General features: G+C 42.6%; 1 protein-coding gene across 5 annotated transcripts in view; it reads right to left on the bottom strand.

Moving 5' to 3' along the window:
• Window positions 1-22,465, bottom strand: part of SMUG1 (single-strand-selective monofunctional uracil-DNA glycosylase 1) — a 239,714-nt gene that overhangs the window by 7,293 nt on the left and 209,956 nt on the right. For all 5 annotated transcript variants that reach the window (XM_078781979.1, XM_068122690.2, XM_078781980.1 and 2 more), the window contains one exon: window positions 16,276-16,517. In XM_078781979.1, coding sequence (XP_078638105.1) covers window positions 16,276-16,517 — 242 coding nt within the window. The remainder of the gene's footprint in view (window positions 1-16,275; window positions 16,518-22,465) is intronic.

Below are 22,465 nucleotides of genomic sequence, written 5' to 3' on the forward strand. Positions count from 1 at the left end.
CTATGGGGACGAGGTTCTTTTTGTTTTTCAATTTCACACTTATAGTCTCAGCGTTAACGTGAATCCCGAATTATTATACACGGAGCAAGTCGAGCTTGACGTTATAAATCGACCAGGATAAACAACAGGAACATGTGAAGAGGACTTTTGCCCCACTGTCTATTGTATCCACATCTACAAACTTGCACCATCACCTTGATTTCAACACACGTGTCCTATTCTAACCCACTACTATTCTTAAACTTATTTCATTTGAGAAATGTACTTTCTGTGTAGTATTTTGGTCAATTTTCAGAAAATTTTTTTGTTTTTTTTAACCAGGATGGACTGTGACAGGTTCAGAGGGCACAGCTTGAGAGCAAATAACACGTGTTAAAACCAACAAGGTAGGGGTATTTCATACAGTGTCATCAATGCATGGTATGGTCTTCTACAGAAACAGCAAAGACAGCTAGTAAATAGGTGTGAAGTGGAATTACATAGTTACCTAGTGGCAGTGCAGATAGAGTGGTACAGGGACAAACAGAAATGCACCGTAAGTGTTATGAAACATATTTCACGTCATCTGTGTCAATGTAACCTTCACCCAACTGTCCAATAAGAAAAAAAAAGAAAAAAAATTATGACTGTTTGATGTCCTATCTGTGATGTACCTACTCATTACCCCTGACCCGCATTCCCTCACTCCCCCCACCCCCCCTTCCACTGTTCACCTTCCCCTTTCCATTGATTGGATGTCAGGATAGATTGGGTTTGTGATGCGGGTAGAGTTGGTGTCGTGGAGAGTGATACGGTGAATTGGGTGTTTGACTTGGAGTTGGGGTGTGCGGTTGTGGCACATACACCATATGACCAAAAGTATGTGGACACCCCTTCTAATTAGTAGATTCGGCTGTTTCAGCTACACCTATTGCTGACAGGTATATATAATCAAGCACACAGCCATGCAATCTCAATAGACAAACATTGGCAGTAGAATGGGCCAAACTTAAGAGCTCAGTGACTTTCAACATGGCACTGTCATAGGATGCAACCTTTCCAACAAGTCATTTCATCAAATTTCTGCACTGCTCGAGCTGCCCCGGTCAACTGCGAGTGCTATTATTGTGAAGTGGAAACGTCTAGGAGCAACAACAGCTCAGCCGTGAAGTGGTAGGCCATACAGGCTCACAGAACGTGACCGCCGAGTGCTGAAGCGTGTAGCATGTAAAAATAGTCTGTCCTAGGTTGCAACACTCACTACCGAGTTCAAAACTGCCTCTGGAAGCAACATCAGCACAACAACTGTTCGTCGGGAGCTTCATGAAATGGGTTTTCCTGGCTGAGCAGCCGGACACAAGTCTAAGATCATCATGCACAATGCCAAGCATCGGCTGGAGTGGTGTAAACCTCGCAGTCATTGGACTCTGGAGCAGTGGAAATGCGTTCTCTAGAGTGATGAATCACGCTACACCATCTGGCAGTCTGACGGACAGGTCTGGGTTTGGCGGTTGCCAGGAGAACGTTTCCTGCCCAAATGCATAGTGCCAACTGTAAAGTTTGGTGGAGGAGGAATAATGGTCTGGGCTGTTGTTCATGGTTCGGGCTAGGTCCCTTAGTTCCAGTGAAGGGAAATCTTGACGCTACAGCATACAATGACATTCTAGATGATTGTGTGCTTCCAACTTTGTGGCAACAGTTTGGGGAAGGCTCCTTCCTGTTTCAGAATGACAATGGCCCCATGCACTAACCGAGGTCCATACAGAAATGGTTTGTCGAGATCGGTGTGGAAGAACTTGACTGGCCTGCACAGAGCCCTGACCTCAACCCCATCAACACCTTTGGGATGAATTGGAACGCTGACTGCGAGCTAGGCCTAATCGCCCATCATTGTCTGACCTCACTAATGCTCTTGTGGTTGAATGGAAGCAAATCCCTGCAGCAATGTTCCAACATCTCGTGGAAAGCCTTCCCAGAAGAATGGAGGCTGTTATAGCAGCAAAGGGGGGACCAACTCCATATTAATGCCCATGATTTTGGAATGACATGTTCGATGTTCGGGTGCTCACATACTTTTGGTCATGTAGTGTACATGATGGGGCAAATGGCCTCTTCCTGTGTCAAGTTTCCCTTGTATGAAGATTCATACTCAGGGTTTAAGTCATCGTGTGCCAAATTGCCAAATAGGAATGAGTTTAATTTGGCGAACATATTTAAATCGCAAGTTCGCCAAAAGGATAATACAGAGGAAGCTTATTATAAATATACACGCACCCATTCTGCTTGTTTGCAGTTATGTTTTGGCTGCTCACAGAGAAATTTCACCCAATATATCCATTTACTTTGTATTTTGAATCTGAAAGGAGGGATGGTTAATTGGGAATTTCCTTAAAGCACAAAGATCAACAGAACACCGAGACAGGAGAATCAAGTGAAACAAGCGTTACGCCTAGATCCCCCGTCGGTGAAGTGATGCGAGTTGACAAAGTGGAAGACGCAGGAAACATGGAAGAGTCGATAATATTTGCGAGTGGGCTGGAGACACACCCACACACCAGATTAGAAGTTAGTAGTTCGTTTATTTTTCAAGATATTCCGCTCTCAAGGTTCAGACATACAGACTTGGCATTTAATATGGAATACTTTTTTTTACTTGACTTGGGTTTACTTTCTTAACTCAGTATATCAATCTGGTGAGTTTCTTTTACACTTTGGTGATTTAATTGTTAAAAGAACCATGTCACTGATTGTCTGTCGCAGCAAGAAGTCAACAACAGGATTATATCACAGGTGGCATGGCAAAATGTACGGACAGGTGCATTTGACGATTGGCTTCACAGTCGGGTATACAAGGGTTGTTGCGTTCTGCATTAGTGGAAAACAACTGCTGCACGTCTCCAAAAGTTATTGCCGCTTCCTCTGGAGATGGTCCGTCAACTCGACAATGCTGTTTGTCATGGAGTGGTGGCTTTACGAAATTACGGCATGAAACAGCGTGCTATTGCTCGGCAGTATGGCATCACTCAAGGTCAGGTGTCAAAGATCCTGAAACGAAATGCTCAGAGGGGTGTCCCTACTCCAATACCGAGGCCAGGACGTCCCCGCAGAACCACAAGGAGGGATGATCGCCAGCTGCACCGGTTGGTGTGCAATGGCCGTACCAAGTCAGCTAATCGGCTTAGGGCTGAGTGGCAGCAAATGACAAATGTGCCTGTATCCAGAAGGCGAGTCAACCAACGACTGGTTCAAGCAGGCTATCGTGCCAGGCGTCCCCTGAGAAAGCCACGCCAGACCAGACAACACCGCCAGCGCCGATTGCAGTGGGCCAGAGAGCACCGTCAATGGCAGCCAGGACACTGGAATCATGTGATCTTCAGTGACGAGTCTAGATTTCTGGTCTATCGTCAAGATGGCCGCGTCCGAGTGCGCAGACAAGTGCATGAAGCCGACAACAAAGATTGTATAGTGCCAAGAGTCCAAGCTGGAGGTGGTGGGGTGACCCGTTTGGGCTGCTTTTCATGCAGGGGGCAAAACTGACCTGGCTGTTCTGAATGGAAACCTGAACCAGTTGAAGTACAGGGCCATTCTGGAAGAAACATTGCTTCCATTTGCTCGTGCAGCCTTTCGAGGAAACTTTGTCTTCCAAGATGACAATGCACGGCCTCATCGTGCTCGCATGATCCAGCACTTTCTTGCTGACCGTGGCGTAGAGCATATGGAGTGGCCTGCCATGTCCCCGGATATTAATCCGATACTGAACTTGTGGGCAGAATTAACGCGTCAAATCGACCACTTGGACCAGCAGCCGACCTCTGTGCGTGAATTGCAGCAGGCTATTGTCACTGCATGGCAAGCGATTCCTGTCCAAACCTTGGCAAATCTCGTGAACAGCATGCCTCAACATGTACGTGCTCTCCTGAATGCTCATGGGGGTTACACGAAGTACTGAACTGTAATTTTACTGTCCGTAATCCCAGCCGTAATTTAACTTTTGTTAAAAAATTTTTTGGCTAATGTGCAACATAAAGAGATACTTCTGGAAAACGTACAGAAGTTTAACACAGTACTGTCCATGAATTGAGTTCGATATCAGTTTACATCACTTTCAAGGATCAATTTATTTGTTTCGAAATGTCAAATGTGGTTTTTGTTTCTTTTAAAGGTCACATTAACAAAATGTAGAATAATTTCAACATAATTCCAATGAACCTTTGGTTCTAAGACATCTTGAAAAGTAAGTTCACCCCCACAAAAAAAATATTCCATTTTAAATGCCAAGTCTGTATATGGTGGCGGCCATCTTGGATTTTGACATGGCGACCCAATTTTCAATAGCCTTCTTCCTTATGCGTAGATGCACCCACACACCAGATTAGAAGTTAGTAGTTCGTTTATTTTTCAAGATATTTCGCTCACAAGGTTCATACATATATGGCGGCGGCCATCTTGGATTTTGACGTGGCGACCCAATTTTCAATAGCGTTCTTCCTTATGCCTAGATACACCCACACACCGGATTAGAAGTTAGTAGTTCATTTATTTTTCAAGATATTCCGCTCACAAGGTTCAACACACGCACGCACGGACGCACACACAGACGGAGGGGAAAACCATAGTCCCCCTTTCGCTCCGCGGTGCGGCGGGGGACAAAAAGGTGGAAGGTTTCGTATCAACAGAAACAAAGTGAGACTGTCCGTAGGGAGCTGGTAGGAAGATGGCTGGCGAGGTACAAGCGGCTTTGCACTGATTATGGTGAAAATGGACTTGCTCACATGTTACTATAGAGTTCTGAGATCAAACAGATCAATACATTGAGCAAGTCCATTTTTTTGAGGATGTTATAAAGGACACAAACAATGGGCATGAACAGGTAATTAAACGTTTTTAAATAAGGTGGTGTAAAAGACGCTGCATCAAAGGCGGCAAGATTCCGAAAATAATTTTTTTTCTACCATCTTTAAAATCTTTGTTTTATTTCAATTGAATTATATGCAGTGCTTGAATACTGCAGAACCCAAATTGCCTTGATAGAGCAATTAAGGGTTCAATTAATGGCGTGTACTACCAGGTGACATAAAATCTCGCTGCATGGTAGCGATTTTGCCCCTTGTTGTCATGTGTTCATATTATAATCTAATTTTGCACCCTCCAATTATTATTCATATACATTAAATAAATGGAGGCAGCCGCTGTCAAAACCTTTCCATGTAGTAGGACTTGGACAAAATATTACAGCATTTTACATTATCTCAACCAATCAAATTTGCTGCTCGCAGACCCCACCCAAGACCTTTTTGCACAAGATTGTGTGGGTTAAGGTGTTCTATGAGCTCTCCAGTTTTTGTTTGCATGGAGATAAGTTTGTTATAATGACGTCTATGGTCATTTCAGAGACTGTCAGCCATGGCAATCACACCAATGTCAGTGCAGATTATAATATTTTAAATGAATCTCAGCTGTATGGTTCCAGAAGATGAACTTGAGAGAGGTTGTGAAGTTCTTGTGTGAAAATTAGGTGGCAGATCTGCATTCACCGATGGGCACTCTGCATGAATTTCTATGATCATCACCTATGTCCACTATTGACTGTCAGTGAGGATTTAGTGTCATTAACTTGATAAAGACAGCTTTGTTCAGCAAGATGGCAATTCTCCACCTCAGCATGTTATGATGATTTCCATCAATGGCCAGGAGAGGTGGCATTTCGATTTCGTGCTCCCTTCATATTCTGGAATCAGAGAAAGGAACGCGGAGTGCTAACACATGGAACAGTGACAGATTAAAAGGAGTTGCACATTTTTGTGAACACATTTGTAGCATACGTCGTGTGTTCAAAAAGTATCCGACCTTTATTTTTCGTGCGTAAAAAAGAAGAAGCTAGGGAGGCGTTGATTGGTGCACGTATGTAGGCGATCCTAATGCACACGCGTGAATTTTTTCCCACCTGCAGAAGCTGTCATTCGACGGCAGACCGCCGATGAGTGAGGACATGTAAGCGAGCGCCGTCGGATTTTCGTTTTTGACAAAATGACGGAAAAACTTGAACAACGCTACTGCATCAAATTTTGTGTTTTTTGGCCTCGGGGATGTTGGATGCTTCCATTGTGATGACTGCAACTTGGTTTCTGGGTCGTACCCATAAACCCAGGACTCATCGCCAGTGATCACTGTGTTGAGGAAGCTGGGATCGCTGTTCACAGTCTCCAGCATGTCCTGTGCGATCTCCAAACGGAGTTGCTTCTGCTCAATCGTTAGCAGCTTTGGTGCGAACTTCGCTGAGATTCTCCTGAAGCCCAAATCCTCCTTCATAATGGAATGAACGGTGTTGAATCTTGCGGATCGTTTCCACTTGGGAATCGCCAAGCTTTACACAAAATTTGATGCAGTAGCGTTGTTCAAGTTTTTCCGTCATTTGGTCAAAAACGAAAATCCGACGGTGCTCGCTTACATGTCCTCACTCATCGGCGGTCTGCCGTCGAATGACAGCTTCTGCAGGTGGGAAAAAATTCACGCGTGCGCATTAAAATCGCCTACATACGTGCACCAATCAACGCCTCCCTAGCTTCTTTTTTTTTACGCACGAAAAATAAAGGTCGGATACTTTTTGAACACAGTATATGTGTATTAGTATGTCAAACACTTTGGAATGTGAAATAAACATGCTTTGTGTTGGGACTGAATGTTTCATGAAACAAATTTGATTTTGGAAAAAGTTTTTCGCACCAAATTAGCCAAATTGATAACTGATATTTCAACACAGCTAAAACCATGCATACAATAAGATAAAGTATCATTACACTTGTCTGCGTTTGAATATTTTTTTTTCCTGAGGTCAAGGTTTTTTTAGTTGTTCTTTTATAATTTTTGCATGCTGAATTCAAAAATGTAACTCATTTTGCTCAATCAGGTCAGGTTTTTATGCTATCTCAATTAAAAAAAAAAAGATAATTCGAAAATAATCGTTATGAAATTAGCAAGTTTATTATTTTTTTAAACAGACTTAAATTGACAGAAAATGTACAAAAGTATATATTTTTTTAAATGGTACACGAGTATCGTTAATGTGGAAGAAAGGGCTTTCTCAAAGACTTTCGTCTGTGTTCTACAGCTGCAACGTCCCTCTTGAGGCACCAGCAGTAGTCCACAAGCATGTTCACATCCCAGCGGCCCTGGTACCTCGCTTCAATCACTCGAATATCCTGGTGGAAGCGCTCTCCTTGCTCGTCGCTGACATCACCGCAATTGTCCGGAAAGTAGTCGAAATGCGAGCTGAGAAAATGCACCTTTATGGACATGTGTGCACAAAGAGCCTGGAAGCTCTGCAGGAGCTCCTCGACAACACGTTCACACCCTGGACATCGGTGGTTGCCCAGAAAATTCGTGACAATGGACTTGAATGCGAGCCAGGCATTGATCTCATTGTCCTCCAGACTTTCGTCGAATTGAGCATCTTTCATTAGCTCCCTGATCTGGGGGCCGTCAAAAATACCTGCTTTCAGTTTGCCCTTACTGACGAGTGGAAATTTCGGATTCAGGAAAGCAAAAGCTCGGCCTTCTTTGTTGAGTGGTCTGACGAAATTCTTTATTAGTCCGAGCTTGATGTGCAGTGGCGGAAGTAGAATCTTCTGCAGATTCACGAGGGCGTGTGACAGAACGTTGTGCGAGCCTGGTTCCAGGCCAAGTCATGCTGGCCGGTCGCATTGTACGTAGTGTTGCTTGTCTGCTCGGCTGTCCCACAGACAGAGAAAACGGGTATTTGGTGTAGCCGCCTTGTAGACCCAGCACTAGGGCTATGACCGATAAAAAAGAAGTTTATTAATTACGATTGGTGTCAATACTGAGTATGGTATCACATCGCTACCAAAAATACAAATATTTAAAATTATTGGAAATTATTTAAAATATAAAATACTTCACTTTTTCTTATTTCGATTTTACTTTTAAAAAGTACCTAGGTTGACACCAACATACCTTTAGGTCTCTGCATATCATCCAATTGTGATGTTTGTACTTCAAAGCAGTCAGCAAAAGCTCCATGTTACTATAACTTCAAGTCATCTGCACTGAGTGACCCACCGGAACAGACGCGACCTTGTTACCATTGTAGCGTAGTACTGCTTTCAAGCTTCTGCTTGAGGAGTCGATGAAGAGCCGCCATTATGTAGGGTCATACGCTAAACCCATAGTTGAAATGAGGCCGTTGACCTTGTTACAGTAAACCAGCGAAGCTTCTTCGTCCAACGTGAAATATTCTCGAAACTCTTCTATGCGGCTGCGATACCAGAAGCATGTTGTTTCTGGAGTTAAACTATTTTCGCGAAGACGTGACCCCAGCAACTGAGCAGATTCTTTGGACAAGCACAAATCTCTTGTCAAATCGTTCAACTCAGCTTGGCTCAAGAGTTTGGGTTGACTTGTCTCAGCAGTAGGTTGATATGTATCAGATATGTCACCATCATCGATGTCTTCATCTGAGTCGGACGACAAATCAAATTTGTTGGGCGGTGTTGGATTTGGAATTTCTGGTCCATGAGGCACTGGCTTTATGGCAGTTGGTAGGTCTGGATACTTTAAGTGTTGCTTATTTTTTCGATTTATGCCTAAAAGGAAACAGATTTGGAGATCTCGCGAGATCTTGTGGGCGACGTCACAGTTTTTCGAAGCTGTACACGGTCTCCACGTTTCAAAGTTAAGTAATTGTTCACAATTGTATTTTTGTCGAAACTGTATTTATCTTTCAGTGTGTGTACCTATAGTGTGTCCCTAGGAAGATTCTTGGTGTTAATCTTTCATAAATTAATCTTTCCTGTTTGCCCGGCGTGTGCGGCCTTGTAGCGTCAGCCTTCCCCAGTCCCCCGTCGACTTTTGTTCACTCAAGTTTCTTCCTTCGCTGTTTTTGTTTGGTTCTTAGATTTTTGCCTTCCCTTCTCTCCCGAACTTCCCCGAACATCTACTCTTTGTCTAACGTTTTAACCCCCCCCCCCCACCCCCGAATCTCTCCGTTCTCAGGACCGAACTCTCTTATCTGTCTCCCTCTTCCAAATCCTGGTGGCGTCTGGTCAAATCCGTTTCTGGTGTTTGTTCCCCTTCCTTCCCTCCCTTACCTCAAATGGCTACACAGTTGACACCACATGTGACAAAGCCAAATGCCTCAACTCTGTGTTTACCTCAAAATCTTGTGTCCCAAACCCATCTCTCTCTGTTCCCACCTTACCCAGTCGAACCAAACTGCTCCTGGACTCTGTGTCCTTCTCTCCTGACAAGGTGGAGAAGTTTTTGCCAAACCTCGACTCTGATTCTGCAACTGGACCAGACGGCATCAGCCCACAGGTCCTAAAATCCTGCTCTGCCGCTCTATCTCACCCTCTCTCTGTTCTTTTCACCCTCTCGTTTGCTCAACGTCATCTGCCAGCATCTTGGAAAGCAGCAAACATTACTGCTTTATACAAAAAGGTGCAAAAACAGATCCTTGCAACTACAGACCAATCAGTCTGCTCCCAATTATCAGCAAAGTCATGGAATCCATCATTGCTTCGGATATCAAATCCTTCCTCTTCTCCAATGGCTTGATCTCCGATCATCAATTTGGATTCAGACCAGGTCATTCTACTCTGGACATGTTGCTTCTGCTGTCTCAACAATGGAGGCAGGTCCGCAATGCCAAACAGGAAATCAGAGCCGTCTCCCTTGACATATCACATGCCTTCGATACGGTCTAGCACCCAGCTCTGCTCACCAAACTCTCCTCCTATGGTATCCATGGAAATCTCCTCGCATGGCTTGCCGACTTCCTCTCTGGTCGTAGTCAACGTGTGGCCCTGAATGGATTTCTCTAATCTCCCCTTCCTGTTCTGGCTGGAGTTCCCGAAGGTAGTGTTCTGGGCACTGTGCTATTTCTGGTCTTCATCAATGATCTCTCCGACTCTCTGGAAAATCCTCTATCTCTTTGCTGACGACTCCACTCTCTGCCGCTCCATTCCTCATCCCTCAGATCAGCAGTCTGCAGCCTCCTCACTCTCTGCAGACCTGGACAAAATCACAGACTGGTCAAACAAGTGGAACATGTCTTTCAATCCTGACAAATCTCACACTCTTACGATGTCTCTCTGAAAAGACCGACTGGAAAACCATCCCATCCACTTTCTCAACAATCCTCTCCAGGAAGTTCTGTCGCTGAAGCTTTTGGGTCTCACTATCTGCCATGATCTTTCTTGGGAATACCACATATCCAAGCTGGCCTCCAAAGCCAGTCGCCGTCTGGGCATACTCCGTCATGCGAAGTCCTTCCTTGGCACACCTGAGCTCCTCACCACATACAAGGCTTTCATCCGCAGCTCAATGGAATACTGTTCCCCCTCTGGGCCGGTGTTCCTGCCTCACTCCTAGCTCGGCTTCACGCTGTTGAAACCAAAGCTTTCAGAATCATTGGAATCTCCTGCGATGAAGCTAACTCCGAAGGCCTTTCACTCACTCACAGCAGGCAGGTTGGTGGCCTTTCTGTCTTCTACCGACTCCTCTCCGGCCTTGCTCCCCCAGCTCTCTCTGGGCTCTGTCCCGCAAATATTCCGACAGGTCGCACAAGATCTGCCAGCAACCCTCTTATGGTTAAACTGCCAAAATCTAGGCTCTCTGCTCACCTTCACTCTTTCATTCACCTTTTCTCCCACCTCTTTTTTTTTTTTTTTTTGTATACAAGATCGAGGCTCGTGAAAGAGCGAACAAAGCGAGCGAACGAGCGAACAAAAAGAGCGAACCTCTGGAACAAATACCCCAGTCCCTTCAATCCCAGTCCTCCCTCCAGGTCTTTAAAACAGCTGTTCACCACCATCTATCTTACCCCATCCAAAACCTTGATCTTTTCTACCCCCGCTAATTTTCACCCCAGATACACTTTTTTTAAATTCCAACTTCTTTTCTGGAAGTCCTTGCAGTGTCCATATGTTTTAAACCTCTCTCACCCCCCCCCCCCCCCTTCCCATGCCTCCTCCCCCCCAAGCCCTCTCGCTCCCACAGATCTTCCGATGTCCCTGCTCTCAAATATTGTGCTTGTGCGCTTCCCCCTCTCTCCCCATCTTGTCTACCGCTCCCCTTATTTTGTGTTTTGTGTGTTTGTTTGACTTTTTGTGTGATTAATGTTTGCTCTTTCACGAGCCTCGATCTTGTATACAAAAAGAAAAAAGAAAAAAAAGATGAAGACAGATCAGATAAGATAAAGATATATCTCATATTGTCAGGCATATTTTTGTAAGTATAAAATGAAAACCATACTAAATTCATACCAACTTACCTTGTAGGTTTGTCATACAGAAATAACAGTCAGTAGTATGATATCTTCTTTCCCTCCAAACCATTGGGACACCAAAAGGTAGACACTCTAGCTTCTTGTGGCTCCAGAGCTGCAGACTTTCAACGCACGTTTTGCAGCATATGTGAGGGGCAAAGGCTTTGTGCTGGTCACCAAGTTTAACTCCAAATTAGGCGTGATAGCTTTTCCTCACAAAATGTGTGATGTTTGCCTGCGGGTCTGACATAGTGACTTTACCACAGACATAGCAGAACCTGTTTGGGTCATTCTTGTACATTATATGCATGCTGAAAAACAGTAATGACAATCGTAATTAGAAATAAGTTGTGTCTGTTTATTAAATAGAGCTTGGCTAACACTTGGCTAAAATGTAAGTATGTTTAAAAAAAAAAAAACTTGCTAATTTCATAACGATTATTTTAGAATTATCTATTTTTTTTAATTGAGATAGCATAAAAACCTGATCTGATTGAGCAAAACGAGTTACATTTTGGAATTCAGCATGCAAAACTTATAAAAGAACAACTTAAAAAACCTTGACCTCAGAAATGACGCAGACCAGTGTTATCAGCCACTTTACTTGGACAAGCAATCCCAATTTCAGTTTCACTGAACTGTTTCCCTTTCAAAAAATGTTTTTTACTCATTCATATAAACAAGCAATACAGTAAATGACCACTAGGTAACATTCAAATGTCTCGGAGTTGCTCCATACCCCCACCTTCCACACCCACTTTAAGGTATGTTGAGTTATCTGTCCACTACAAAAGTATCCCACTCCTCCCTCCTGGTCTTCAAAGCAAGTGTCCACAATCATCTCTTATCTTCCCCCATCCAAAACTTTGATCTTTTCTACCCCTGTTAATATACCCCAAATCCACCATTTTCAAATCCCGTTTTCTTTCCTGAAAGTCCTTGTAGTGTCCACCTTGTTTATCCTGTGTACCAAACTCAGCACTCTCCATTCCACAGATCTCCTGATGTCCCTGTTCTCTACTGGTGTTCTGCTTCCCTCTCTCTCCCCCCTCTTGTCTCCCACTCCCTTTATTATACGTTATATGTGTTAGCTCTTCCACGAGCCTTGACTTAGTTAAAAAATAAATAAATAAATAAATAAATAAAGGCTCGATGCACACAGTGACATGCCTGTGACATAAATAGTAGCCACTTGGAATGTCTGTGATAAAAATGGCAGCCGCTCTGCACATCCACAACAAGATAGCTGTTGGGGTAAACCTGGAAGAAACTAGATGTCTGTGATCACAAAGCGATCGCCATGGGTAAGCCTCCCCTGGTGCCAGCAATCCAATGATGGCTATATAATTTTCGGACAGTCATATGACCTTGATCTTCAATATTTATGGATAGAGTGCATCTTAATAAAATGTATCCCCATCTACAATCTCTCCATAAAACCCACCATCAATAAAATCAGAGGAAATTATTCAAGTTATGATCAAAAAGGTGTTTTTTGTTAATTAGATCTCAATCTGAAAAAAGTAGGTCAAGGACACCAATCAAATATTAGGTGCACAACTTCAGTGCAGGTACACTATTATGATGCAAGAACATCTTGGAAAGCCAAGCGGTCTATGATTCCACATTGGGAAAATTGAGCTATGACAAAAAATATATAACAAGTACAGATACATTCAAAGTACACCGCCCCCATGCCAAATAATTAAATATCCTCCAGCGCGGCATTGCCGGGGCGCCTCTGGCGCACGGCAATACCGCCGTGCAGCTCATAGAGACTGTATATGGAGGGAGAGTTGCACAATAATTGATTGATCAATTGCAGAATTAAAATCAATAAAAGATAGACATAAAATATTTTCTTAATCAATAATTGGCTAATAGCATAACTAAACCACTAGTGCTTCATCCGAAGATGTAACTTTCAGAAATTTAATTAAATAAGTCATTAATAAAAAATAAATTACTTCATTAATCAAAAAATAATTGATTGATTAATTGATTAATCAATAAATTAAAAATACCCTTTACAGCCAAATCATTTGGTCATTGTCAAGTCCAAATATCAGCTTCCTAACTCAAAAGGTGCCTGAGATAATGCCCAGAAGAGAAAGGAAATATATAAGTACTTAATTAATCGATAATAATTATTTAGTAACTCATCAATTAATTGATTAATCAAAAAACAAAAAAAAATACTGTTTTTGACAAAGTACTTCGTCACTATTGTGCCCAAATTTCAGCTTTTTAGCTCAAATGATGGCTGAGATATCACCGGACAAACAAGAAAACAATAAAACAAGAAAGCAAACAAACAACCAGTGAAAACTGAGTACTCCCTTTCAGCGTGCGTCATTGCTGGGCCCCCTTTGGTGCCTGGCAATGACGTTATGCAGCGCCTGGAGATGGCATAGGAAAGGAGCGGTGCACCAAAACACGTTTTTTTTTTTCCAGACTACCATTTTATCTTCACCATTAACTTGGAGGGTTATGATGTAAATTAAGCATTTACCTGTATGTGACTTGCTCTACGCTATCTAGCGAGGGCAATTTTTTTAAATGCCAAACAGCACACTTTTCATTCCAAAACCCCTAAACAGTGTTTTAATTCTCCTAGGGGTGTACGAAACTCTGAGGTACAATTAAAAATTGAACAAAAAATTGGGGGACTAATTGTACAAACAAGCACCTAACCAACTCATCCACCTAGTTTTGTCAAAACTCGTCCGCAAGTCAAAAGGTCAAAAGCTGACTCAATTTTGTTTGAGGTCCGGATGCAGATTCACTGCCTATAAAAACATAAACTGTTCAGCCTGGTGGAGGTATGCGGTCTACCAAGTGCCATTCTAGTTCAGTACCCTTGCCTGAGGTGAGGGTATTGTATTTGAGTCAGTTTGTTACTTGGCAAAATATATATATATTTTGACAAGTATGTTGATCACTCCGGTTTGTGTGTTTGTTTGTCTGTCTGTCCGCTCACTTGTACTTGCCCACAGGTCACAATTTTAAACCAATCAATTTAAACCAATTTTAAACCAACCACGAACTCTACCATATGGTAGAGTTCATGGTTCGATACAACAACAACAACAACAACAGGCATTTTAAGGCCATTTTCCCTGCAAGAGCGGGGGTTAGCCTTGCGGTCCCCATGAACAAAACTTTCTAAATTTTCGATAAAATCCTATCTATTTTTGAGGTCAAAAGGTCAACATAGGCCAAAGGTCAACCACTTTTTTTTCGAATTTCTAAAATCCTCAATTTTCCTCCGATTGACTTGAAATTTGAATAGGATTTTCAGATCAGCTTACTGAATTCAACCACCAACTATTTTTGAAATCAGCATAGGCCAAAAGGTCAACATAGGCCAAAGGTCAACAACCATTTCAAATTTCTAAAATCCTCAATTTTCATCCGATTGACTTTAAATTTGAGTCGGATTAACATATCGGCTATCTGAATTCAACCACCAACTATTTATAAGATCAACATAGGCCTACGGTCAACCACTTTTTTCAAATTTCTAAAATCCTCAATTTTCATCCGATTGACTTGAAATTTGAAGAGGATTTACATTTCGGCTAACTGAATTCAACCACCAACTATTTTTTGAGATCAGCATAGGCCAAAAGGTCAACATAGGCCAAAGGTCAACAACAATTTCAAATTTCTAAAATCCTCAATTTTCATCTCATTGACTTGAAAATTGAATGGGATTTACATATCAGTCAACTGAATTCAACCAACAACTATTTTTGAGGTCAACAGGTCACAAGGTCAACATAAGCCAAAGGTCAACCACATTTTTCAAATTTCTAAAATCCTCAATTTTCATCTGATTGGCTTGAAATTTGAATAGCAGTTTCATATCCGCTAACTGAATTCAATCACCAACTCTTTTTGAGATCAAAGTTGGCCAAAAGTTCAACCATTTTTCCCAGATTTCTAAAATCCTCAATTTTCATCCGATTGATTTGAAATCCGAATAGGATTTGCATATCAGCTTACTGAAACCAACCACCAACTACTTTTGAGGTCAACATAGGCCAAAATGTCAACATAGGCCACATTTCTAAAATTGTCAATTTTCATCGGATTAACTTAAACTTTGAAGACAATTTTCTTATCAGGTCACTGAATTCAACCACTAATTATTTTTGAGGTCAAAAGGATGCTCCACTGAGTGCCATTCTACTTTTTTCTGTTTTGCCAAGTGTCGCTCTGTGAGTGATTTTTCATTTGTCTGTTTGTTTGTCCGCACAGAATAAATGTGATTTTCTCTGCAAACGTTGGTCCGACAGAGGAAATTTTCACCATAGGTGCAACCCCACCTGTATAATTTTTTAATGATAGTTATGACGTCATAGGTCACGTGATTACGGCCGCAATCTTGGAAAAACCGAAAAACTGCACCTCCATATCTCCGAAAGTGCTGAATAGAAAAAATTTAGACATGGCTCATTGTAAAGAACTCTCCACGTGGAATAACATATGTTAATGATGATGTCACAGGTGCCTGCATTATGACGTCATAATTCGGCAAGTATAAAACTTCATCCGATCAAGATTAAATTTCTTGAGCATCATCTCATTGAGGGATAAATTGGTGAAGAAAAAAATAATGATGATGTCATCGGTCACGTGGTTCGGCCGCCATATTTGTTTTAACACAAAAGCCATAAAAACCACTGAAAACACGTCCTGGCGAGGGTCTGCAATATCTGATTGCTCTTTCTAGTTTCCAATGCTTTACCGAGCTCTCTGGAGTCCTTCAAGAGGCTCAACCAGCATTTTCTCATTTTACACCCCTGCGTATGCCCATTTTTTGTTTTATCCTTACGTGATCTGAAATAAGCTAAAGTGAGCAAAGACTTACCCTACGTGAAGTGCTACACAGTTTAAAGCAGAGTGTCAAGATACAAGTTACCACATGTAAAATGTGATAAAGTAATTGCATTTGCAAGATACACATCCTATTTCAAATGTGATACAATGACAGGATTTGCTAGGCTTACCCCATTCTGCGCCATGCCAAAAGGGCCTGGGTTCATCCCCAGGAAAAGGATGCTTTTTGGGCCACGACAGTAGGTGGTTACAAAGAGGCGATGCGTGTTGGCGGCATATTCCGTGGGGTTGTATACGTAGCACACAGGCTGAGAGAAGCAAAGCTGACACAATGCTGCATTCAGCTCATCCTCCATGTGCAGGAAGTCCAGTGCAAATGCAGACGGTTCAATGCATGGAGAACTGCAGTAATCTACAATACAGTTTTAGGATAAAGTGCATCAATACTTTGTTTCATGAGAGCATACAAGGGAGTAAAATCACAATGAAATTGCACAAATTTTAGTCTTGTGCCAAAAACATGAGTATGTAGCATGAAAAGGCCATGGGTGGTTAGAACTTGGGCTTGCCTGTTAATGATGTAAGTCAAGTTAAAATCCTATACAGTATACTGTGATGATTTGTCAATTATTTACTCATATATTATCATATGGATATTGGGCTAGGAGTCCTGTAGGACTTCAACACACATATATCATTTCTGGAGGGCACAACCATACTGCTGATGTAGTTATGGGCAATTGATCTGGAGGGCCCCTCCTTCCCCGCACAGTATAGATGAAGTTTACAGTCAGGTCGGAAATGGAACCCAGATTAGACAACTCAAAGATAAAAATGCTATCTCAGTACCATCCTTTCAGGAAAACTATCACCGAACATTCTCATAATGCATGTGAAATTACACAGATGCCTCCTGATGTCTTTGTGCTGCATGTTGGCTCCTTTGTAGGCCTGTTTATACAACACTATCAGGTTTACCCGGCATTGCCCGATGCTGTTCTAATACTGTTATCATTTTGAAGATTTCAATATTTTTTTTCTATTTTTTGTGTGGGCCTAAAACATTTCCCTACACCCACTAAGGAATGGGGTCAGGGATCATTTAATATTATCTTTCACATAGTTACAAAAGCTTAGGCACAAAAGAGCTATAAAAAAAAATCCAAAATAATATCCAACTTTTTCTTTCCATTTTCTTTTTTGCCTAAAACACTCCCCGGCACTCACTGATGAACGTCTGAAAGTTTGACAAAGATCCGTTCGGCCATCTCTGAGAAAAATGGCTCCACACATAGATGTTAATGTTACACCATATAGATGTTAATGTTCGAAGAAGTCAAAGAGGCCTCCCGGGTTTGAAGCATCGATACTTTAGGTTGTTTCCTACCCAACTGTTCAACTCTCCAACCAAGCACAACCAGAGGGGTAGGGTCTCCTCACAGTTGATTTATGGAAATCACTATGGAAGCAAATTTTATCACACTTCTCCAAAGGGCATGTTGCTATGATCAGAAGGCCACACAATTGTGGACGTGCCTTCAGTTTGTTTTCAAATGCACCGGTGATAAACAATAAAAAAGAACGGCACTCGATATAGCGCAAACCTTCACCAGGCTGAACAGTTTACGTTTTGTATCTCACTGATAGGAAAAAAAATATTTCATCATCTTGTTCTTGTCACCTAACCAACTCACCCACCTAGTTTTGTCAAAACTCGTCCACAACTTTGAAATATCATGCGATATAGCATTTTGGCGCCCATCTCTCAATGGTGACGAATCACTTTAAAAATTATCGGATCCATATCCAGATATTCACTAAATTCGAATTAATTCATCCTAGTCACACACCCAACTTGCACACCAAGTTTTGTCCAAATCAGTCAATAACGTTTTGAGATATCCTGCCCACAGACAAACAACCAACCAAACAGACAGACAGCGGTGAAAACGTAACCTACCGAAGTGCCGAAGCCCTCCAAGCCCGAACTCCTAGCCCAAAGCCCCAACTCCCAGGCCCAACTCCCAGGCCCAACTCCCAGGCCCAACGCCCAGCCCCAACTCGTAGCCCGAGAAAGATAGAATTCAGCATTGCTTCCTCAGGCAAAAATGCAGCAACAGTTACAAGGTCCATCAATGCTGTCTCCTCTTGTGTTGTGATTATCTGCCCAAAATGCTATATACACAAAATAAAACACTTTCTCTTTAATGCGCTCAAACCTAGTGAGAGCAGAATGAACAGCGATAAATAGTACGTGAAGGAAAGCAAATACATTGCATATGATGTAATTCCTGAAAATAAACTTGTCTGTATGCTGAATGGTTAGCCATTCTGGTTGGATCAGGTTGGACACAAATACTGTACCATAAACTGACTTTTGAGCCTTTGATGAACAGAAACCTGCTGGTATGGACATGAATCAAGTGAAGAACCTTAGGGTTTGTCCATATATATATTATACATGATACTTCCAGAAGGACAACCATCACTGCAACACTCCACCGATCTGGGCTTCATGGCAGAGTGTCCAGACGGAAGCTAAACAGTTCAATCTTGGTTTCATCAGACCACAGAATCTTGTTTCTCACAGTCAGTCCTTTAGGTGCTTTTTTTGCAAACTCAAAGCGGGCTTTCATGTGTCTTTCACTGTATTATTTCACTGTATTTAGGTGTATATATATATGTATATATATACATATATACATATATACATATATACATATATACATATATATGTATATATATATATATATATATACATATATATATAAATATATACATATACATATACATGTATATATATATATATATATATACATATATATATAAATATATACATATACATATACATGTATATATATATATATATATATACATATATATATAAATATATACATATATATATAAATATATACATATACATATACATGTATATATATATATATATATATATATATATATATATATATATATATATATATATATATATATATATATATATATATATATATATATATATATATATATATATATATATATATATATATATATATATATATATATATATCTCTCTCTCTCTCTCTGAGAAATAGCAGAAACTCCACAATACGAGCAGGGTGCCTCATTTGCATTATATATACTAGTAACGGTACCCGCCCTATGGGCGGGGCTTCAATTGGGAGGCCCAAATGAAAAGGGAAAATATCAGAAATTGAAGGCTTTTTTATTTTAAATGATTTATATAAACATCCGTTAAATCATATCACACGCAAATCATCAAAATCTAAACAGTATTTGCACAATTTCAATAAAAGCCACATCAGGTGTGTGTGAGAGGCGGTAGAGATGGGAGTCCCTGTCCACGTGATTCGTGGTAGTCCCTCTCGGCCTCTCCCCCGTTGGTACTTTGTGCATATAAGATTGTTTACGGTTCTGTTTTAATATATTTAAATATGTATAAACTTTCCCCTTCAGTGTTTTATTCAGTGGTATATACAACACGCTGTTTTCTTCCTATTTAAAGGCTTTTTTCAAATTCCTCTCCATCTCATTCCATGTCAAAAAAAAGAAATTCAATCTCTTATACGTCTCCCTCACTACATGGTCTAAATTCACATCATTCCACCCCTCCTCCATCGTTCTGAATCTGATTGCTAACTTGAAAATCACAACAAACCCAATTTGTTATCAATGTTCGTCTTTCATTAATCATCCACTTTCGAAACTCCCCTCTTGCCCCTCCCCTCCAAATCCCCCCCCTTGCACCTACAATTCCTAAACTCCCACCTTGCCCCTCCACTCCTAAACTCCCCCTTGCCCCTCCACTCTGAACTCCCTCCTTGCCCTTCCCCTCCTAAACTCCCCCCTTGCCCCTCCCCTCCAAATCCCCCCCTTGCCCCTCCCCTCCTAAACTCCCCCCTTGCCCCTCCACTCCTGAACTCCCTCCTTGCCCTTCCCCTCCTAAACTCCCCCCTTGCCCCTCCACTCTAAACTCCCCCCTTGCCCCTTCCCCTCCTAAACTCCCCCCTCACTCCTCCCCTTCAAAACTCCCCCCCAACCCCTCCCATTCAAATCTCCCCCATACATTCCTCTCCCAATTCTCCCTCCTCCCCCCTCCTCCTCAAAGCTGCCTCCTCCCCACTTCGTCTCCCTTCTATCTCATACCTCCACCCCCCCCCCCCCCCCCCAACATTCTACTTTCCTCTGCCCCCCCTCAAACAACCCCTCACTGTGCCTCATCCCTTCACCATCAAACCTTTCATCCTCCTCATCCTTCCCTTTCTTGGAACTCTTCTGTAATCTCTGACACACTATCAACTGCTCTCCCTACCTCCCCCTCTCATCCTTCATCTTACCCTACTCCTCCCCTCCCCTGTCCTGTACCCGATGCTCCCCCTCTCTCTTCATTAACGGTATGGACCTCAAACATCCGGGGCCTTCGCTCAACCTGACTGATCTCTCCATACAGGTTCCTTCTGACAATCCAGACTTGATCTGCTTAAACAGAGACTTTCCTCCTTCAAGATGTCTCTGATTCCTTAATATCTCTTCCTGGTTACTCCATCCTCCGGTATGATAAACCTGAGCCTCGTCCTGGTGGTGGGGTGGCTATCTTTATCAAAAACTCTCTTCCTCAACTCTCCTTGGCACTGCCCTCTCTCCTCCTCACCCCCAGGAGTACCTCTGGCTACGGCTTCCTCTCCGCTCCCACCTTTTGTTCATATGTGTTCTGTACCGTCCTCCAAACAGTGATGACTCCATTTACATTTCACTGTCTGACAACATGGACCAACTTCTATCCCACTCATCCCAACTCTCTCTTCCTCATATGTGGTGACTTCAACTGTCATCATGCCAGCTGGTTGGGTGTGGGTTCCTCCTCTCACTAGTCATGGCACCTCAGCAAAGGACTTCTGTGACTCAATGGGATTGACACAATCTGTCAATTTCACAGACCCGGATCTCAGCCAATGGAGTATCTTCTCTTCTAGACTTAGTTATGACAAACTTCCCTGCCTAATGTCTGCTGCTCTTCTTCTGCTCCAATCGGTTCTTCTGATCATGTGCTTGGTCAAAGTGGACATCTCTCTGGCCATTCTCAGAGAGCCTCCTCAGCGTCGACGAGTCTGGCATTTCACTCAGCCCGACTGGGACGGTCTTCAAGCAGCCATCAATCGTCTGATTGGTCTCCCATCTCCACTGCCTCTGACATCAATTCTTCCTGGAATTCTTCCAAAGCAACTGCTCTCTCTGTATGCACAGATTTATCCCATCTCGTCTTCAGTTGTCTTACCCTTCCTCCCGTCCATGGTACACTGAATCTTGTGCTGAGGCAGTTGCCCTGAAACAACTTGCCTTTTGCCTCTTGGAAGGACAAATCCAACTGAAGGCAATCTCAGTTCCTTCCACCAAGCTCGGAACAAGTGTGTGTCTACCCTCAGGAGTGCCAGGAAGCACTATCTCTCCACACTCAAGAATGAACTCTCAAACCTGTCTCCTTCCTCCAAATCCTGGTGGCGTCCTGGGTCAAATCCGTTTCTGGTGTTTGTTCCCCCTCCATCCCCTCCCTTACCTCAAATGGCCACACAGTTGACATCGCACGTGACAAAGAAGAATGCCTCAACTCTGTGTTTGCCTCAAAATCTTGTGTCCCAAACCCATACTCTCTCTGTTCCCACCCTTCCCAGTCAACCCAACTGCTCCTGGACTCTGTGTCCTTCTCTCCTGACAAGGTGGAGGAGTTTTTGTCTAACCTCGACTCTGATTCTGCAACTGGACCAGACGGCATCAGCCCACGGGTCCTAAAATCCTGCTCTGCTGCTCTATCTCACCCTCTCTCTGTCCTTTTCACCCTCTCTCTTGCTCAAGGTCATCTGCCAGCATCCTGGAAATCAGCAAACATTACAGCTTTACACATAAAAGGTGCAAAAACAGATCCTTGTAACTACAGACCAATCAGCCTGCTCCCAATTATCAGCAAAGTCATGGAATCCATCATTGCTTCGGATATGAAATCTTTCCTCTTCTCCAACGGCTTGATCTCTGATCATCAATTTGGTTTCAGACCAGGTCACTCTACTCTGGACATGCTGCTTCTGCTGTCTCAACAATGGATGGAGGTCCTCAATGCCAAACAGGAAATCAGAGCTGTCTCCCTCGACATATCACGTGCCTTCTATATGGTCTGGCACCCAGCTCTGCTCACCAAACTCTCCTCCTATGGTATCCATGGAAATCTCCATGCATGGCTTGCGGACTTCCTCTCTGGTCGTAGTCAACGTGTGGCCCTGAATGGATTTCTCTCAACTCCCCTTCCTGTTCAGGCTGGAGTTCCCCAAGGCAGTGTTCTGGGCGCTGTGC

This window comes from Myxine glutinosa, chromosome 7 (genome assembly GCF_964187855.1).
Source record: "Myxine glutinosa chromosome 7, kmMyxGlut1.1, whole genome shotgun sequence".
NCBI lineage: Eukaryota > Metazoa > Chordata > Myxini > Myxiniformes > Myxinidae > Myxine > Myxine glutinosa.